This window comes from Pseudorasbora parva, chromosome 13 (assembly GCF_024679245.1).
Source record: "Pseudorasbora parva isolate DD20220531a chromosome 13, ASM2467924v1, whole genome shotgun sequence".
In the NCBI taxonomy this organism is placed as follows: domain Eukaryota; kingdom Metazoa; phylum Chordata; class Actinopteri; order Cypriniformes; family Gobionidae; genus Pseudorasbora; species Pseudorasbora parva.
This window is the reverse complement of record NC_090184.1, coordinates 8,195,352-8,218,162: the sequence shown is the minus strand read 5'-3', so window position 1 is coordinate 8,218,162 and position 22,811 is coordinate 8,195,352. Positions and strand designations below refer to the sequence as shown.

General features: G+C 40.3%; 1 protein-coding gene across 1 annotated transcript in view; it reads right to left on the bottom strand.

Annotated features, from left to right (window-relative positions):
* prickle3 (prickle homolog 3) overlaps positions 1–21,679 on the bottom strand; it is a 71,627-nt gene extending 49,948 nt beyond the window's left edge. Inside the window, exons 1-2 of the mRNA XM_067413080.1 lie at positions 21,460–21,679; positions 10,026–10,108 (exon numbers count right to left, since the gene is read on the bottom strand). Coding sequence (XP_067269181.1) covers positions 10,026–10,108; positions 21,460–21,501 — 125 coding nt within the window. The 5' untranslated portion in view covers positions 21,502–21,679. The remainder of the gene's footprint in view (positions 1–10,025; positions 10,109–21,459) is intronic.
* Positions 21,680–22,811: the final 1,132 nt, after the last annotated feature.

The window sequence follows — 22,811 nt, the reverse complement described above, 5'->3', positions numbered from 1 at the left end:
AGAAACAATAGAAACAGCAACAGCAGGACTTCCGTCTCTGTGGTATGTACTGTATTTAGTGGCCTGTCAACATTTGTCTTTACTCTCAGTTTATGAGGACATGATTCGGTTTATGGACTATTGTATGTGACCAAACCTTAGTAGCAAGCAAAACGGTTTTGCACGTCAGACTAGTGTAACGTTATAATGTTATATAGAACAGCAATGAAGTCCGTTAGTGCATTTGAATGACGAAGCACGCGATCGTGTCTTTTACTGATGTTTACATACAGCAACAGCACAGACATTTGAAGGAGTTTTACTCACGCGCTGCTTCCAAAGCAGGACCGAACCTTTATCGCTGGGAGGGCTCCGTCAAAAACACACTTCTTGGAGTGTGGAGATCCACTTTGCGATGCGACTGAAGCATTTCTGCGTTCAAATCGGGTCAAATGCAGCGCTGCCTTCCCGGAATGCTGTGCTGAAGCGTTGAAGTCGCTTAATGTCAAAGTGGAGGAATGAAGTGGAGCGCGGCGCGGACTATAACCGACAAGTGTTCACGGACGACTGGATCTGCAGCTGAGAGAGTGTACGGCCGTGCATTTCCCCTCTTGCTCTAGTCACGCGCGCGCACCCTACCGGGAGAAGAGCCCGTACGGCCCATACAAGGACCTTCCACTCTATCGACGTCAAGTCTAGTATTTTTAACACAGAAATACTCCATCAAACGTCCAACATTAGTTTTTGAAACTTTGTCTGTTTAGGATGGGAATCCAAGTCTTTAACAGTGTAAAAAGCTCAGTATGCATGAAACAGCATTTCATCCCCCCTTTAAAGGGGTAGTTGCATGCAATTTCACTTTTTTAACTTTAGTTAGTGTGTAATGTTGCTGCTTGAGCATAAACAGTATCTGCAAAATTACAGCGGTGAAAGTTCAATGCAAAAAGAGATATTGTCTTTTAAAGTTATGGCAGTTTATTGCCTACAAAAACAGCCGGTTTGGAGAACAACAAGCTTCTTCCCGGGTTAGTGACATCATAAACCCTTGCTAGTCACAGCAGATGTGACTTCTTTCTGACCGTAATGGTAAGGGGCGAGGCATTTCCAGACAACCTGTGCTTGGCACTTCAGCCAATAAAAATACAGGAACCTACATTTGGCCATCTAACCAATCTAAGACTATTGCGTTTTTCGAAGGGATGGGCTTCATAGAAGCAGGAAGCAAACGAGCCGTTCAAAGGACAGTGGAGACAGCGGTGTGGAATAAAGGTCAAATATAAGAAAAATACTAGGGCTGTTTCGAATGCCATTTTTTGAGCTTCGAAGCTTAGGTGGCAATCAATATTGAATATTCGAAGCTTCGGTGGGTGGGGCTAAATATATAATAATAGTGTCGGTTTGCATTTGTATCATCTTTCACGACTTCACGTTTCACTCTTCGGCATCGTAAATGTGTTGCCGCAGACCCAGTGGAGTGCAGTGTTGCATTTGGTGCAATATGATCAGGTGGCACACATTCTTTAAATATTAATAAACATTTAATAATCTTTTAAATAGTCCAGTACGCATTATACGGGCAGGTTTATGCTCCGAAAACGGACAGTGCACAAGTGATACAAAACACAAAGTCTGTTGAGAGCAAGAACTTTAATAAGGAACCTTTCTTTAAAACAAATGAATCCCAAAACAGAAATTAAATTAGTAACACACAGTGATTTCAACGAACTGTAATAAATAAAGAACACAGTAGCATGCTTATAAACAGTTGAATAAGAATAAATGAATTGTTTTTCAAATGACACAAAATGTAATATCTATTACAATTTGTTTTATTCTATATAAGGGATTTATTTTGTCTTATTCTGACTTTTTGTTAATTTAAATCTTTAAAATGTGCAATGCTTTTATTGAAAGCATGTTGCGGTGTTTTTTATAATTTATTATTATTATTTCAAGCATGAGTGAGAATGAGTCCGTGACGGAAGTCACGTGTTGAAAAAAAAAAAAGAATATTCGAATCTCAAAACTGAAAATCGAATGCCACCTCACCGAACGAATATTCGAATATTCTAGTACAGCCCTAAAAAATACAGCGTAAAAAAAAGAAGAAGCATTAAGACATGTTATGCTGTGACCCATAAACACAACCAAGCCTAGAAAAACACCACAGAACCCCCCACCCCACCCCACCATTAAATAAACATTTTTTTTCTAGCCATTTTTTAGTTTAACGAACCTTTTGTGCAATAGAAAGATTCTTTGGATATTAAAGGATCTTCATAGAACCATACACCCTGCCAAAGAACCAGCTAAGAACCTTTATTTTTTAGAGTGTAAAACTATCTATATATGACCCTAATGTGTTCATACCTGACTTTTCACATTAAATGTGGTGACTTTTAATATAATATCCATTTTTGAGAAATGCATGTTTGTGCAATTTTGTTACTCTAGTGGTTAGTGGTATGCTGTGGGATTTTTTATTTATCAAAACTGTGCCGTAGCAACGAAAAAGGTTGGGAAAAACTGGATTAAAGCAACACATTGTCAAATTGAAATGATGTAGTGCAGATCTAGATGTGATTGTTTCTGTTCTAGGGATTATATTGTAGCATATGAATAGTATGTTGCTTCAATGGGCAACAGATTAGATTTCGACTGATGGATGACTCTGGACAGAAGCGCAGGCATGAGAGTGAAGAGCGCAGTAAGAAGATTTATGGCTGCTTTCTGCTCTGTTAATTTCTGTAAACACACACACAACAAAACACACACACACACACACAACACACACACACACACAAGCACACACACGCACACACACCTTTGAACTCACTGGAATGCCTCATGTCCTTTAGCATTTGTTCCAGGTCATTGTCTGGCTTCTTCACACACACCCACTGGCAGTTGAAGGTAAGTGTTTCTGAGGCATTTGTGTGTGTGTGTGTTGAAACGTAGGCCAAATGTGACCTGACTATGAGTCAAATGTTTGTACTTTCAGTCAAATACATATATAAGATGTGTAAGTAATATTTTATTAAACTTTTTGTTGTGTTGGGCGATACAGTCTTGGACTGCATACTGACACCTACTGGTGTGGATGTAGCATCACACAAACAAGCAAAAGCTTTCAAAAACAGATGGCATTTTCCGATGCCCTATTGACATGTGTATTTGCCACCTATTTATGCTGCATTCAAAACTTATAATAGAGGGTTTCTGAGACAAAGCATCTGGTATACACTTGGTCATGTGATCAATATGAATAGAATAAAACAGCTTTTTTAGACTCCATGACTACAGTCTTTAAATGTGTTGTCTAAAGTTTAAACAATTTTTACAGTGGTAAATTGGTTCACAACGAGAAGTAATTGCCATGTGACTAATGAAAATATCAATCAGACAATTCTACTGCTTTCTGAAAAAGGAAGACATCAAAGTCAGCTAAACTACAGCAGTCATATGATTTATTGGTGATGTTTGTTTGCTTGTTAAGAAAAAAGGATCAACAGCTGGCATGCATAAATGTCACATAATGCCCTTTGGCTTTCTGACATCTAAAATGAATATGATGGAAACATAATCTACAGCACTGACCTAGCTCTGAAATATATAAATATTTCTAGATCTATATTTCAGTGTGCTGGTGGCCATGACTTCAGAAATATTGTGCACTATTTTAACGATCTTAGAGAATGGTCTGAAGCGCATGGCGCAGGTGCACTTCGGTCGGTACGTCCCGCGCATGGTCCAAAAGTACGGTGGCCCAGTAGTGCAGCCATACTAAATTAAACCACAACACAACGGAAACGAGCCACAACACAACGGAAACGAGCCACAACACAACGGAAACGAGCCACAACACAACGAAATCGCCACAACGGAAACGAGCCACAACACAACGGAAACGAGCCACAACACAACGGAAACGAGCCACAAGACAACGAAATCGCCACAACGGAAACAAGCCACAACACAACGGAAACGAGCCACAACACAACGAAATCACCACAACGGAAACAAGCCACAACACAAACGAGCCACAACACAATGGAAACGAGCCACAACACAACGAAATCACCACAACGGAAACAAGCCACAACACAACGGAAACGAGCCACAACACAACGGAAACAAGCCACAACACAACGGAAACGAGCCACAACAAAATGGAAACGAGTCACAACACAACGAAATCACCACAACGGAAACAAGCCACAACACAACGGAAACGAGCCACAACACAACGGAAACGAGCCACAACGGAAATGAGCCACAACACAACGAAATTGCCACAACGGAAGCGAGCCACAACACAACCGAAACGAGCCACAACACAACGAATTCGCCACAACGGAAACAAGCCACAACACAACGGAAACGAGCCACAACACAACGGAAACAAGCCACAACACAATGGAAACGAGCCATAACACAACGGAAACGAGTCACAATACAACGAAATCACCACAACGGAAACGAGCCACAACACAACGAAATCACCACAACGGAAACGAGTCACAACACAACGAAGTGGCTTGTTTCTGTTGTGGCAATAACACAACGAAATCGCCACAACAGAAACGTGCCACAACACAACGAAATCGCCACAACGGAAACGAGCCACAACACAACGAAATCGCCACAACGGAAACGAGCCACAACACGACGAAATCGCCACAACGGAAACGAGCCACAACTCAACGAAATCGCCAAAACGGAAACGAGCCACAACACAACGAAATCGCCACAAGACAACGGAAACGAGCCACAACACAACGGAAACGAGCCACAACACAATGGAATCGAGCCACAACACAATGGAAACTAGCCACAACACAATGGAATCGAGCCACAACACAACGGAAACGAGCCACAACACAACGAAATCGCCACAACGGAAACGTGTCACAATACAACGAAATCGCCACCAAGGGAAACGAGCCACAATACAACGAAATCACCACAACGGAAACGAGCCACAACACAACGAAATCGCCACAACGGAAACGTGTCACAATACAACGAAATCGCCACCAAGGGAAACGAGCCACAATACAACAAAATCACCACAACGGAAACGAGCCACAACACAACGAAATCACCACAACGGAAACGAGTCACAACACAACGAAGTGGCTCGTTTCCGTTGTGGCAATAACACAACGAAATCGCCACAACAGAAACGTGCCACAACACAACGGAAACGAGCCACAACACAACGGAAATGAGCCACAACACAACGGAAATGAGCCACAACACAACGGAAACGAGCCACAACACAACGGAAACGAGCCACAACACAACGGAAACGAGCCACAACACAACGGAAACGAGCCACAACTCAACGAAATCGCCACAACGGAAACGAGCCACAACACAACGAAATCGCCACAACGGAAACGAGCCACAACACAACGGAAACGAGCCACAACACAACGGAAATGAGCCACAACACAACGGAAACGAGCCACAACACAACGGAAACGAGGCACAACACAACGGAAACGAGCCACAACACAACGAAATCGCCACAACGGAAACGAGCCACAACACAACGGAAACGAGCCACAACACAACGGAAACAAGCCACAACACAACGGAAACAAGCCACAACACAACGGAAACAAGCCACAACACAATGGAAACGAGCCACAACCCAATGGAAACGAGCCACAACACAACGGAAACGAGCCACAACACAACGAAATCGCCACAACGGAAACAAGACACAACACAACGGAAACGAGCCACAACACAACGGAAACGAGCCACAACACAACGGAAACGAGTCACAACACAACGGAAACGAGTCACAACACAACGAAATCGCCACAACGAAAACGTGTCACAATACAACGAAATCACCACAACGGAAACGAGCCACAATACAACGAAATCACCACAACGGAAACGAGCCACGACACAATGAAATGACCACAACGGAAACGAGTCACAACACAACGAAATCACCACAACACAATGGAATTAAACCACAACACAACGGAAACGAGCCACAACATAATGAAATCGCCACAACACAACGTAAATGAGCCACAACATTACGAAATCGCCACGACACAACGGAAACGAGCCACAACACAACGAAATCGCCACAACATTGGCATGATCGCGAGTAAAAACGTTCACGAGTATAAATATGCAGCTATAATGCATGTAGGTGAGTTTAAATTGATATTTCATGTCGATATACAATGGTTAAACTCTTAAAACTGATTGTAGTGTTTATAACTTTGTAAGACTGGCCAATCTATAGAGCAACGGCAGGGAAAACAAACTTTATTGCACTCCGAGAGCCCCCTCGTGGTCGGGAGCATTTCCGTTGTGTTGTGGTTTAATTCCGTTTAATTCCGTTGTGTTGTGCCGATTCCGTTGTGTTGTGCCGATTCCGTTGTGTTGTGGCGATTTCGTTGTGTTGTGGCTAACTTCCAATCTATAGAGCAATCTATAGAGTGTTGTGACTCGTTTCCGTTGTGGTGATTTCGTTGTGTTGTGGCTCGTTTCCGTTGTGGTCATTTCGTTGTATTGTGGCTCGTTTCCCTTGGTGGCGATTTTGTTGTATTGTGACACGTTTCCGTTGTGGCGATTTCGTTGTGTTGTGGCTCGTTTCCGTTGTGGTGATTTCATTGTATTGTGGCTCGTTTCCCTTGGTGGCGATTTCGTTGTATTGTGACACGTTTCCGTTGTGGCGATTTCGTTGTGTTGTGACTCGTTTCCGTTGTGTTATGGCTCGTTTCCGTTGTGTTGTGGCTCGTTTCCATTGTGTTGTGGCTTGTTTCCGTTGTGTTGTGGCTCGTTTCCGTTGTGTTGTGGCTCGTTTCCGTTGTGTTGTGGCGATTTCGTTGTGTTGTGGCTCGTTTCCGTTGTGGCGATTTCGTTGTGTTGTGACTCGTTTCCGTTGTGTTATGGCTCGTTTCCGTTGTGTTGTGGCGATTTCGTTGTGTTGTGGCTTGTTTCCGTTGTGGCGATTTCGTTGTGTTGTGACTCGTTTCCGTTGTGTTATGGCTCGTTTCCGTTGTGTTGTGGCTCGTTTCCATTGTGTTGTGGCTTGTTTCCGTTGTGTTGTGGCTCGTTTCCGTTGTGTTGTGGCTCGTTTCCGTTGTGTTGTGGCGATTTCGTTGTGTTGTGGCTCGTTTCCGTTGTGGCGATTTCGTTGAGTTGTGGCTCGTTTCCGTTGTGGCGATTTCGTTGTGTTGTGGCTTGTTTCCGTTGTGGCGATTTCGTTGTGTTGTGGCACGTTTCTGTTGTGGCGATTTCGTTGTGTTATTGCCACAACGGAAACGAGCCACTTCGTTGTGTTGTGACTCGTTTCCGTTGTGGTGATTTCGTTGTGTTGTGGCTCGCTTCCGTTGTGTTGAGCCGATTTCGTTGTGTTGTGGCTCGCTTCCGTTGTGTTGTGCCAATTTCGTTGTGTTGTGCCGATTTCGTTGTGTTGTGCCGATTTCGTTGTGTTGTGCCGATTTCGTTGTGTTGTGGCTCGCTTCCGTTGTGTTGTGCCGATTTCGTTGTGTTGTGCTGATTTCGTTGTGTTGTGCCGATTTCGTTGTGTTGAGCCGATTTCGTTGTGTTGTGGCTCGCTTCCGTTGTGTTGTGCCGATTTCGTTGTTGTGCTGATTTCGTTGTGTTGTGCCGATTTCGTTGTGTTGAGCCGATTTCGTTGTGTTGTGGCTCGCTTCCGTTGTGTTGAGCCGATTTCGTTGTGTTGTGGCTTGCTTCCGTTGTGTTGTGCCGATTTCGTTGTGTTGTGGCTCGATTCCGTTGTGTTGTGGCTCGCTTCCGTTGTGTTGTGCCGATTTCGTTGTGTTGTGCCGATTTCGTTGTGTTGAGCCGATTTTGTTGTGTTGTGGCTCGCTTCCGTTGTGTTGTGCCGATTTCGTTGTGTTGTGGCTCGCTTCCGTTGTGTTGTGCCGATTTCGTTGTGTTGTGCCGATTTCGTTGTGTTGTGATTTCAATCAGTTGCAAAGCTCCAACTGATAAAAAATGCAGCTGCCAGAGTACTAATGAAATTAAAGAGGAGAGAGCATATTACAGCATGAGAGCAGAGAACGCAAACACACACTACAGCTACACTAAAGCTCATCGTTCTCTTTAGCTGATGGCTTGTCTCAAGGCGTACAGTGAAGTGTGGTTAGTGTAAACACTGTGCGTCTCTCATTACCTGCTCTGGAAATATGATTAGACGTCTCGCGTTACACACAAGAATCCCAGGTCTCACACAACACACACGCGTATCTTTTCCTGACAGACTGCAGTTAATCAGCACCGTCTTCCATGCTTTCCTTTTCCTCTAGGAACTTAATTTCAAAACAAATGCATAACAAAAACAATAATCCAAAATGTTATGTCTGAGGCTGTTATGTTTCCGTCTGCACATTGTCAGGCCTGGGATGAATGTCCTTCAAAAGTAAGTTAAGGGTGGGATCCGTTGCCTAGCGTCTAGTACACGACTTGACACATTGAACCGTGGTTCTCAAACCAAATGTGTTTTTTTGAATCTGGTTCTCATCATTTTCATGTCAATAAAAGTCACAGTAAAAAAGAAGAACAAGGACATTTTTCCTTAACTAGTATGGTATCTAGGGGTGTAAGAAAATATCGATACACGTGAATATAGCGATATTATGTTTGGCGATACTGTATCGATTCTCAAAAACGCTGTATCGATATTTATATATTTATTTATTTACATCCAAGATTCGTGGCTTTGTGTTCGGTTTAAACCACAGACTGTATAACACCCAACCGCTAGATGGCAGTGTTATCTCAGAACGTATAACGGACACAGAAGCGCAAGGTAAAAGTGCGCGCATCACTAGTGTTTACATTAGCAAACCCAGCTCTCAAGACGATAGCATTATTCCGCTCTTGCAGTATACAGAGCTGAAGTGTGAACTCATTTTGGCTTCAGCTAAAAAGAAGCCACTAAGAAAATCGACAAGAATGATTTTGTTTGCAAAATAGGCCAAGTTATAATCTAATACTCGGGAAACACATTGAAACAGAGAGCTCGCTTAACATCCTGACGTCACCCGCGCTGCTGAGAAGTGTTTCGATTGAATGTCCTGCACGTTTTCCTCTCAGTAACAAAATAAACACACTCAAAAACTGACAGCGGTGGCAGGAGAACGAAAGATAATTGCAATGTGGATATGGATGCACCAGCTCAGTAGTTCAGTAATGTTACTTGAAATAGCACTTTATACAATAGACTGCTTTATAGAAAACAGCTTTAGGGTCCGATCACACAGAACGCGTTTTTCAGGTTCGAAAACGCGCACTGCACTGCCTTTTTTGGTCGGCGTTTTCTCATTCAAAAATGAGCAGTGCGCTTTAATGTTTCTAGGCAACCCCCGAATCACCTGTACTGTCAGTCAAATCAATGTAACGGTCAACACAACGGAAGGCCTGCCGCTTCATTCATTCGATTGGACAACAGAAAATAAGCGCGATGATGTTGCACGCTTTTCCACTCAGAGTTGACTTTTTTTCAACTTCATGCGCTCGCAGCGCTCCTTCAAAAACGCGAGGCGCATAACGCTCTCTGCCAAACAAAATCCATTCAAAAAAGGCGCCTCTCACTGCAAAAATGCGTTCTGTGTGATCGGGGCTACTGTGTTAAATATAAAACAAACAGTCATTCAGTCATGAAATGGACTGCACTTTCTGTTGTTAAATAGCCACTGCTATACTGTGAACCTTTAAAACATTTACACATAAAGAATCCTGCAGTAACTTTACATTTCCCTCAACTTAGATTGCACATTGCATATGATTAGTGATATAAATTATACTGTATTAATTAAATAAAATACTTTGTCTCGTGTTTTAGGCTTATGGTTGTGTTCTTTATTCTTTTAAATTATATAAAAAAAAAAAAACCACACAAAAAAGAAATATCAAAATATATTGCCTCTCTTACAATATCGCAATATATTGCAATATACCGTATTGTAACCCATGTATCGTGATACGTATTGTATCGCCAGAGTCTTGGCAATACACAGCCCTAGTATCTAGTATCTTACCTCCATCCGTGCATGCGGAAGCCAGGACACTGTTCACCACAGCGCATACACGGCTGCCCCCTGTCCGGATCCTCATCCTCTGTCTGGGAGAGAGAATTACAGATATTTTCAGTATCTTTTATTTTATAATTTATAACCTCCTATTTAAAGTAGGTATGGATTTACATGGATTTCTGCATACACTGGTCATAAAAATTAGCCTAGAAATCTAGACGCACCCTAGTGGCAGCAAATCTAATCTGCCCGCGAGTGTCGTCTAGCAACTCTCAATACCCTTCTGAGCTGTATTCGCCTAACTCTTGCCGGGCCAATCACATCGTGTATAGAGTCAGTGGGCGGGGCCATAATGACGACGGCGGAGTTGCGTTTGCGTGCTTCTAGCAAACACAGAAACTGGCGAACGGCGGTCTTTCGAATCAGCTTTGACCGCGACTCTGGAAGACTTGGAGTTAAGCTTTTCTCTGAGAAAAGAACAAAGAACGGCACTGAAGTCATTCTTAAAAAGGGAAGATGTGTTCGGAGTTTAGCCGACCGGATACGGTGAATGTTTAATCTATCAACAAGCTCTGTTTCACCTTCGTTGCTCTGGTTGGTTGTAGCGCTATCCTATCGCGTGCAGAGGGAGTTTGAAAGACAACCGTTTATCTGCACCTCGGATTGAACTATCAATGGTGAGTTTCCAGACCAAACATCTTGATGTGGGTCTGGCTTGTCAGGCTACATAAAAATAGGATCTTAACTAAATCACAAAAATTGAAAAACAAAAATAATGACGCCATATAAAATTTTACAGTGCAAGGTGGAACAATTTTACAAACAAAAAATTGTGCAAATGCGTACTTTCGGAGAATGTACAGAATAAGATTAAGTTAAAAAATGAAATGTTTAAATATGTTCTTTGGGCAGTGTATGCAGGTGTGGGGTATACATACATTTTCTGACATACTATATACTAAAACAGCCAGGTGCATAATGTTGAGTTTATGGGATGCTGTTAGCCTGACAAGCCAGACCCACATCAAGATGTTTGGTCTGGAAACTCACCATTGACAGCTCAATCCGAGGGGCGGGATAAACGGTTGTCTTTCAAACTCCCTCTGCACGCGATAGGATAGCGCTACAACCAACCAGAGCAACGAAGGTGAAACAGAGCTTGTTGACAGATTAAACATTCGCCGTATCCGGTCAGCTAAACTCCGAACACATCTTCCCTTTTTAAGAATGACTTCAGTGCCATTCTTTGTTCTTTTCTCAGAGAAAAGCTTAACTCCAAGTCTTCCAGAGTCGCGGTCTAAGCTGATTCGAAAGACCGCCGTTCGCCAGTTTCTGTGTTTGCTAGAAGCATGCAAACGCAACTCGGCCGTCGTCATTATGGCCCCGCCCACCGACTCTATACACGATGTGATTGGCCCGGCAAGAGTTAGGCGATTACAGCTCAGAAGTGTTTTGAGAGTTGCTAGACGACACTCGCGGGCAGATTAGATTTGCTGCTGCTAGGATGCGTCTAGATTTCTAGGCTAGGATGTTGTTGCACTCAGATGTTGTTAAAGGGATAGTTCATCCAAAAATCTAAACTCATAATTTAGATTTTAAAAGTCATCATTTCTTATAACCGTTTCTTTGTAACCATGTTATTTCTAATGCCTGATCTGTGACCAGTGATTTCTGATATAATGATTCATGTACAGTCAGATATTCTTTGTCTATGTGTCAGTAAATCAAACCATTGACTAAATGGTCAACTTCACACTGTTCACACTCTCTTTTAGTTGGATTAAAATAATCTGTCATTTAAACTGTGATTAATAGCTAAAGCTGTCAATCAAACTGTTTGAGTTTATCAGTGGGCGTTTACACTAAAGTCTAACAGGAGACACACCCGTAACAAAGCGTTCAAATCAGAGGGCTGAAATCAAGGGAGGAAAAATGCCCTTTATTTCTAACTTATGACCATTTTGGAAACCGGAATTGATTCTGGAAACCGAAAGAATGGCTTGGGCAGACAAATCGGATCTGAACAGCTGCGAATTGCGATACACAGTGTGGACAGTCAATCATTTTAGATCAGATTCCAATCAGACACACAAATAATCAGATATGGACTGAGTGTGAACGTAGCCTAATTTCTCCAACAAAACACGCAGTACCAAAATGTTGAAATGAAGCACAAGCAGATTTATCCACTGTAAAACTCTACTGCAGGCTCGGTAGCCTCAAGGTCTTCTGCTTGTTTGTGGGAACAAATAAAGCCATAAAACGGAGAACTTGTTCTTCAAAACCTACAAGTGACGTGTGGGTGTTTGAAATCTTTGTCGTGCCTATATACGGCAAGACAACAGCCGTAAAACTAAAACACCTGGTTTGCTTTCTTACACATACTGAAGCTGAACCCAGACTCTTAACATGCTAGCTGCTTTTTGTTCTTCAGATAAGTACAGAAATTGGTATTTTATATATCAAGAAAAACTTCTATTATAGTATAGCACACCAGCACTGTACAATGGTACAGCTTGTTGAGAACAAAGTATAAGCAAGAAATGAAACCTGTTACACATGTGGGTTAGTACAAAAATAGACAATGCACTTAATTTGACATAACAAGTTTGTGAATACCTTATGATTTATTTTTGTTGAATATAATTTGAATTTCTTAGTCATAATTAATGCAGACAAGCAACACTAATAAGCTTTGTAAACTACGAAAGCCCGGTCGGGTGAGCGAGTGTGAGGGAGAAACTACAGCCGGACGGCGGCCTCTCATCGCCAGGAACGAGAGATCTATGGAAACACGCGTGCTAAAACAAACACCGCCTGTAAGATCAGTGAACTCTAACACTTCACTGAACCGAGACCAGAGCATTGCTATTCACTGCTGAGAGAGAGAGTGGACAGGAGCCTTGAGTGTTTTTTTTCCTTTGCTGAATAGTTAATTGCATTAGCCTGTTTAAGAGAATGAATAGGAGAGAAGGAAGGGGGAGGTATGAGGAGAAAAAATATCTCACAAAGTTTTTGTGTGTGTTGCTTTGTACAGACAAAACTGTAGATAGTCCAAGAGGTCTGAGAAAAACAAAATTGCCATGTTCACAAATTAAGATGGTTATAAACAGAAAAAACCTGCCATTCAGGTCCAAAGCTGGCAATGCTCAAGGGTATGCATTATTTTGTATATTAATTATTTTGTATTATTAATGTATTATTATGAACTTAAGGCTGCAATGTATCACAGTATATAAGAGAATAATCAATGCATAAATGTGACCCTGAACCATAAAACCACTCATAAGTCACACATGTATATTTGTGGCAAAAGCCAACAATACATTGTATGGGTAAAAATGTTGTATTTTTCTTTTATGCCAAAAATAAGTAAAGATCATGTTCCATGAAGATATTTAGTAAATTTCCTACTGTAAATATATCAAAAAATGTATTATTAACAGTATGCATTGCTTAGGCCTTCTCTCAACATTTAGACTTTTTTCCACCCTCAGATTCCAGATTGTCAATAGTTGTATCTCAGCAAAATATTGTCCTATCCTAACAAACCATACATCAATGGAAAGCTTACATATTCATTGCTTTATTATGCTTTCAGCAGATGTATAAATCTCAAAATTTTATATATAAATTGACCTTTATGGCTGGTTTTGTGGTCCAGTGTCACAAATGTGGGTTTGAAAAAAAAATGATTTGGTCCCTAAAGCAAGTATGTAAAGTAATGAAAGGAAAGTAACCAAAAGCCCTATTCAGACGGTTATTGTTTCTCGTGGGCTAGTCTGTGATTTTATTGCCGACCGAATCCAGAATGTCAGTGTGTTTCTCCCACCACCCACGTAAAAATCCCCAGCCGAATTATCTACTGCTTTTTGGCAAACACCAAGGTCGTGTGGTGATTTAAGTGCCGTCTGAATCCACATCTCTGAGTGTTCACGAGTACTCACTTCAAAATTTGCTGTTTATCCTTTTTGACCCCTGCAGAGCACTGTACAGTTGCACTTTTCTGTAATTTAGAGGCATTTTAAAGATCTAGACCTTTATTACTGAAATACTGGCAAGTATTTACCAGTGCAATATATTTCATCACTGCTCATAAAATAAAAAGAAGGTGAACTTTTTGGGTGAACTATCCCTTTAACTTATTTCCGCTCATTTCCATATGGAATAAAATTACATCCTTTATTTTGAGATATTATAGGGGTAAACGTACCTATTAAGCTCACCAAAATCTACATTGAGACATTCAGTGCACAAGGTATTGCTTTGAGTGCAAGAAGTTGAGTTAAAATAAAATATTAATCTCTCAAACAATCATATTTTATTTTAAATGACAAAAGCATTTAAATCAACATATATATATATATATATATATATATATATATATATATATATATATATATATATATATATATATATATATATATATATATAATAAAATGCAAAATGTCTGGCTGTGGTTAAAGGTACTTCAGTGATTTAGCATTAAGGCCACTCTAGCCACTATATTTTTAAAAACTCTTGTTTTATTTAAAAAAACATTTAAAGGGGGGGTGAAATGCTGTTCCATGCATACTGATCTTTTTACACTGTTAAAGACTTGGAATCCCATACTAAACATAGACAAAGTTTCAAAAGTTAAGGTGGACGTTTGATGGGAGTATTTCTTTGTCAAAAATACTACTTCCGGTTAGTCATAAGTTTCGCCTAAGAAATTTTTTTTTCACTTGACGTTAAAATTTCGGAATTTCCTTGTATGGGCCGTACGGGCAATTCTACCGGAAGAACGTGAGAGAGAGAGAGCGAAAGCAACAGGCTACGCCCATCAGGCTCGTAGGCTGCGCTGCACAGGTGATGTGACTTCAAGAAATTAACAATGTCACCAAAAAAGTGCGTTTTTGGTTGCCAGACCAAGACAGTCCTGTACAGATTGCCAAAAAACCCAGCGTTAAGGCAACAGTGGATGTATTTTGCTTTTCCGGATCAGCAACTGAGTTGCGCAAAGGTTTATGTCTGTTCACTGCATTTCGGTGCCGACTGTTTCATAAACAAGGCCCAGCTTCACGCCGGATTTTCCAATCGCCTAATGCTGAAGGATGGAGCAGTCCCAACGATAAAGGTCCCAACGTTAGAACCGCAGGCGGTGAGTAAGACTGCTTCAAATGTCTGTGTTTTTGCCTATGCTCATCAAGTAGCCCAAACATGATCACGTATAGTTACTATATATATTACTATATATAGAAATTGATCAATGGAGCATGCGATGTGTAGTGCGTGTACATTTGTTTAGCTGGCCACTATATGTGTAACTTTATGTTTGTGTATTGTAAAAGCACTCCAAACAACAATACACAAAGAGTGGGGAAATATGTTGAACTAAATAAGCACGCTTCTTCATTCAAATGCGCTACTATTCCGTGTCTTTCTATGTAAACACTAACTTAGCCTGCCGTGCAAAACCAGTCCGCTTACTGTCTACACAAACCACGGGTAAACACACACACACACGTGCACAACTGCACTTCCCACATGTACACCTTCAAAGACAAAAATACGACGATATAATTCAAGTATAAATATGTAAATAACACAAGCCGCTTAGCATATTATATAGTTAGTGTATAACTTGTACCACATAGAGACGTCCTGCTCTAGTCGTTTTTGCTGCTGCTCCTGTTCAACTGCAGCCTCTGGGTCTGATTCCGGATCATAGATGTATGGCTGTATCTGATTAAAAGCCATATTTTTATTTTGAATAAAGTTTTTTCCCGCTGTTAGGGATGACACAGCTTTACGACGCACTCAACACAATAACAGCGGCGCGCACACTTCATTATTAAGCTCCGCTCACACGATACGCCCCCACCCGCTCGGCTTTTTTCGGAAAGACTCAGAACAGCGCATCTTTCATATATAATTATAAAATAAATAAAGACTTTTCGGAGATATGCAGGATGCAATAATACTCTATAGGTACTCAAGATTGACATGACACTGACTGAAACTGAGTGTTTTCACCCCCCCTTTAAAAAAATTAATTTTATAAAGATTAACTTGAACAACCATCTGTTAATATTAAAGCAACACTAGGTAACTTTTCAACCTTTATAATATATTTTCAAGACTCTTGTGATGATACATCGACTTCCAATAGGTTGAATGACACGTCTGCTATAGCTTGATGGGGTCTGTATCGTTTTTAATCGTACTTTTAAACTTCGGGTTTCGGGTTAGTAACCCGAGAACAAAAAGAACTACAAAATTCGACTGCTTTACAGCATATACGTCACTTCCACCAACACCCACACTTCCTTGCATTCGGACGTGCGAGCCCAACTTTGTTCATCGGATAATATAGTCATGTCCGAAGCAGCACAGACAGATAAGAAAGAAAAGGTTTTGTTGGAGGAAAGCAATAAGAGGAAACGAAAAAGTGATGGGATTAAAGGCAGGACGAGGATCAACATGTGACCAGCGTTTGCTCGTCGGCGTGAGCTGAAGGAGGCGTGCCCGACCGATGCTGTCCTGCTTATGGTGATTACCTACCACTCAAACATTGAACTGAAGTATCATATAGATTCTTTAAAACGCTAACCAATAGACTACTATAATGACGCTGGCTTGTAAACGTGAGCATCGCGATTATTTGGCGTTTGAAAAAAATAAAACCCATGAAATTATATTCATATGACATGCTGAAACATACACCACTGACTGTACCTGGGATGAAGACATTTCACACGCGCCGCCAGAAGAACACCTGCATGTGAACTCCTCCTGCAGTGTTCAGGGGAACTGTTAGTGCTGCACCAACCCGCGGGGACGCTTTTATAAAGTTATTTCGTTGTGTTGAGCCGAAATCGGCTCAACACAACGAAATCGGCACAACACAACGAAATTGGCACAACACAACGGAAGCGAGGCACAACACAACGAAATCGGCACAACACAACGAAATCGGCACAACACAACGAAATCGGCACAACACAACGAAATCGGCTCAACACAACGGAAGCGAGCCACAACACAACGAAATCGGCTCAACACAACGGAAGCGAGCCACAACACAACGAAATCGGCACAACACAACGAAATCGGCTCAACACAACGGAAGCGAGCCACAACACAACGAAATCGGCTCAACACAACGAAATCGGCACAACACAACGAAATCGGCACAACACAACGAAATTGGCACAACACAACGGAAGCGAGCCACAACACAACGAAATCGGCACAACACAACAAAATCGGCACAACACAACGAAATCGGCACAACACAACGGAAGCGAGCCACAACACAACGAAATCGGCTCAACACAACGAAATCGGCACAACACAACGAAATCGCCACAACACAACGAAATCGCCACAACACAACGAAATCGCCACAACACAACGGAAGCGAGCCACAACACAACGAAATCGGCTCAACACAACGAAATCGGCTCAACACAACGAAATCGGCCCGCACCCATTAAGTAGACATACGGGGTCCGCGGGTTATGAGACGACCCGCTCATTACTTGTTCAGGGCTATCAGGGCTGTCATGTCAACAAATGCACGCGCGATGGCATCCCCTGTTGTAGGTTGACAGAGCTTACGACAGTAGTTGAGGACATTATTTTTCCCAACTGTAGGGGGACCCCGAGAGCAAAAGTTACCCAGTGCTGCTTTAAAGTCTGTTTATGAAGAATTTACACAGATGTGGATGAGCTTAAAGTGAGCACACTGAGCTTTAGTGGAACAGCAAAAAATGTGAATTAATAAATATTGACCTTATACATTTAAATGGACAATTTTGCTAAATAAATAATCTAGGTCATTTATTAAGTGCATACTTATTTTAATATAAATGGCTATAATAGAAAATATCTAAAAAATTATTCTTTTTCTTTTGGATGTCACACTGAAGCTGTGATTTTCATAGTAGTGCACCCTTTAAGCGCACCTTACAATAATATAAATCTTTACAAATTACAGCACTGTAAAACCACAGAACATCAATAAACTGTAAATGTAAATATAATGGATTTAAAGGTGTCACGAACTGGCTTTTTTTCTTTCTTTTTTTTTACTGTTGTCTGAGGTCAATTAATGACATTTGTGTGGTTTTTACATTCAAAAACATCATAACTAATAAGTAATAGGCTATTTTCTACACTGGTTTTGAGGCTCTCTCCTGAACGCTGGGTTTTGATGGGCACTGGAGACTTGAAGTAAACGCCCACGGCTAGGATTGGATAAGATTTGCATATTTAATGAGCTTCAGCTCCCCTGTCATATCTATGTCAGTTCACATGAGGGAGAGATTATTGAAGTGGCAACTGCAAAGATTCTCTCGATCACAGGGCTCGTAAACGGTTTTATCAAACATATACAATGATTTATTTCTCATCCACCCGCGATTGATTGGGATATTATTTCTGTATTACATGGCCTGCACAATCGGTCGATATAAGCGCGAACACACACGCGCGCAACCAGATCTAGAAAGAATTTCTGCCGACGGGCGTACGTTTTGGTAGCCCGTCTGGAAAGCACACACCCCCGGACTACTATTACTACATATAAAAATTAAGTTTTACTCACATAAGTTTGTTGCACCATTCCTATCGGATCCAATATAGAAGGCACAATGTGTCTGCAAATCCAGAACCTGAGACTTGTTTACAAACGATTCTGCCGTGAAATGAAGTTAACACACGTATATGGTCTTCCCCACGTGAGCTGGAACTTCATTAAAAATAAATGAAGTATCACACATTCCTAATATTATGATCCGAAGGAAGCTTATGCAGCGACTGTAAGTTTTCAGACAGCTTTCAAAATGGCCGCCAGACATTGATACCAGTGATGCTTATACAGTGGTCAATGTATAAACAACCCGCACCCGACTGACGTTTTTCAGCTAACCCGCCCGCAACTCGGACCACAAAAAAGAAAATATTTTAACTATCTATCTATCTATCTATCTATCTATCTATCTATCTATCTATCTATCTATCTATCTATCTATCTATCTATCTATCTATCTATCTATCTATCTATCTATCTATCTATCTATCTTTAAACAGATTTAAATAATTAAACAGTAATTAGGATATTATTTTCCTATTATTAAATTAAATATGCCTTCATTCTATCAAGCATATTGACATTTCATTTACAGCATTCAATCATGTTATTGACCAAGTGAGCAGCGCGTTCCCAGGTGTGCAGGATCACAGAACTCCACTGTAAATAAATCACCATCCGAATGCACGAGTTTGAGCACTGCCGTGGTATGAAAATTTATTTTTACAGACTTCCATGTGAGAAACAATTACCGTCTGAATAGGGCTTTGGTAGTAAAAGTGCTAAAAATAACACAAGTAAAGTAAATGTGTGTGCATATAGCTGTCTATCTGAACTCAAAGCTAGACTGGCTAGACTGATATCTATATGTTCTAAGATTGTGGACCAAATGCTTAAGCCAAGTTTCCATGAGTTGTTTTTAAAAAAAAGAAGTGTATTATATATATATATATATATATATAATATATATGGGGAATATAAATCTTTCAAATAGAAGATTAAGAGTACCATGAACAGATTACAGAAATCTTTTGATCATCAGTCAGTAAAATTAATAAACCAGAATTGGGGGTCTAAGCAGGCCTCAGGATTCTGAAAAGACTCAAGTGTTGCACTAAAACTGGGTGTTTGTTAGTGTCTTATAATTTGATGCAGATGTGTAGTGATGTGAATTCATGCGAGACCGTAAACGCTGTGAGATGCAAGAGAATTTTGGAAGAAATTCCAGCAATAAAGTGAAATTGTGAAAGTAACCAGAGAAAGAAAAGAAGTGTAAGGTGACGTAAGTACGGTAAATAACAAAAAGTTACAAAAGTGCAGAGAGCGCAGTGTGAATAAAAATGCAAGCATGGAATGTAACAAATAATAAAGTACGCAAGGAAAGCCACAAAAGTACAAAAAACTACTTTCATAAAGACAAAACAATGACTTAAGATTTATCTCTCAAATGTTATTGTGCAAATAACTGTGTAGACATTTGCAGAGAAAAGATCATGTGAAAAAGCACAAATCAAAAGAAATTATGATGCGTACAGTGTATGCGGGGAATATAATATGACCTGAAGGTTTTATGTCGAAAACTGGTGTCCCGTCTCTTCACGGTGAGACAGGATGCCCTCCGGGTGTCTTCCTGTCCACACCCTCAGGGGAAATTTCCTCTCGATTGTGACCATGGCAACAGTTACAAGAGGTCAAAAGAGTTTAAAATCACTTTTTTTTAGTTTTATGAGGCCCACCATCATTGCTTCCTCATGGTCTGTCCTGAGTAGGACATTCTAAATAATAACTATGCCATTTACAAGGGGGGTCACAGGTCTGTATGGTAAGATGCTTGCTTGTGACTCCTGGTCAAATTTAAAAAGGAATGATATCAGCTTCTGATCTCCATTCATTTCATTTTAATATACATAACTGTAAGATTTATTTAACCGCTAAGACCATCTGGTACGGATCTGAATCGACACATTACAGAGAGCAGCTTCAGAAAACAAAGAGTTTCCTGTTCTAATCCATTCAAAATATTCTAATCCAATTAGCATCTTCAATGAATATAGGCCTAAGCGTGTCCTGATGTTTTTAGGTTATGTTTACTTTTTGTCCACATGCCTCCCTGTCTTCCCTTTCCAGATATTTGAGGAACATTTCCTCAACGGAAAGCACGACCTTCAGAAAGGAAAACACATGAAAAAACGTAACAGGCTATACGTTTTGTAATATTCTTAAAACTGTAGAATATGATGTATGCAAATTATTAATCTAAATGAATCTGTGCTATAATTTGTTCTATTCTTGTAGACTTAAAAATAACATTTCAAGAATAATTTTGTATTAGCCCTCATTTGTTATTTACACATGCGCTAAACACACGTTACTGTGGGTAAATGTATCCTGAATTTGAATACTAAAACATCTAATTTATTTATTGTTATGAAATGATACATCAACTGTTGTCGTCACCTGAACAGGTAACGGTGACGTAGACACAAATAAGCCACGCCTCCTCAATGCAATAGTTAACAAGATCACGAAAAATGCTACATTAATGTTAAGGGGGAAATAATAATTGATAACTATACATGTGTCAGGCAAAACTTGCTGCTAATAAAACTAAAAACAAAAATATAGGAGTGTGAGTTAGAATATGTAGCATATTCTCTGTGTTTTGCAATGAAAACAGTCTCCTCAGGTAGGCTACACAAAAGTAACTTTCGACCATCAAACCAACACGATGGGTTTAAAACGACCTTTAAAACGTCAAACCACGCTGCGTTCGTTCAAATGCCCGAGGACAGACTGTAGTAAAACATCAAATGCCTTTAAAATGTGTTAAAAGCGGGATGCCACGACATGAGAGCAACTTACCGAGCGGTTGGAGCGTCGCTTCTTTGATCCGCGCGTGAACATGTCGGCGGCTGTAAGGTCTCGCGCCTGGATTCACGCGAGCACTCTCATATGTCCGCTGTAGTTTCCTCGAATCTAACGCAACTTCTTCTCGCTCGTCTCCGGGGTTTGGTTTCTGGCCTGTAGATATCTGTGCTGGCAATAACTCCACAAGAAGTTGCCCGTAAGAACGTCTAACCAGACAGGCTACACCTACAGGACAAGTGTTTAACTGTAGTGTACCAGGACCACCCCCTACTGTACCTAACACTCTCATCGCAACAACAAGTCATCTGTACGAGAACGAAAACCCCTAACATACTGCAAAGGGATCTATCTATCTATCTATCTATCTATCTATCTATCTATCTATCTATCTATCTATCTATCTATCTATCTATCTATCTATCTATCTATCTATCTATCTATCTATCTATCTATCTATCTATCTATCTATCTATCTATCTATCTATCTATCTATCTAATTTAAATGCAGTAAATAGTTAAGTTTTTCTCTCTTTTTTTGAGCCAAACCTCAAATATTTTGTATGGTTTTATAAATGAATAAATTACAGCTTTTATAAATAATAATACGTTTTTAAAAGAAGCATACGAATGTCAATAAATCGCCTGCTTATATTATTTTTATATAACTTTTCACTGGCATAATTTTCCACTGACAAGTTTAATTAGTTGAAGGACCCCATTCAAGGTCGTTAGCCTATGTGAAGCCCATGACATGTGCATAGTGATTATAGTCTTAGAATTGTTTAAATATGAAACTTTTTTGGAAAGACTACAAAAATATTAATTTCTGTTATCTTTTGGTGTGATACCCCTATGTTATTAATTATTTCTATGTCACACCAAAGGACACATCTCAGTAAAAAAAAAAAAAAAAAAAAAAATTCTGTGACAGAATTAACAAAGTTAGACTTTACATTATAACATTTCTTTATCTCTTTGAGGAATTTCATTCTTCAGATAATGCAGCATTAATCAGAAAGTTAAGACTTTATGTATTTTTATTATTATTTAAAATAATGTTCTATTTTATATATTTAAAAATTATACTTTCATTAGAAACTAGCCTACTCGTATACTCAAAAACATGATCCTTAAGGAATCCTTCTCAATCTGTTGGACAAAATGTAAAAAAAATAAAGTAACATCATCATGATTAACTTAGCTTCTGAATGATAGTGTAACACACACACACACACACACACACACACACACACACACACACACACACACACACACACACACACACACACACACACACACACACACACACACACACACACACACACAGTGTGTGCAGAATGATTTCA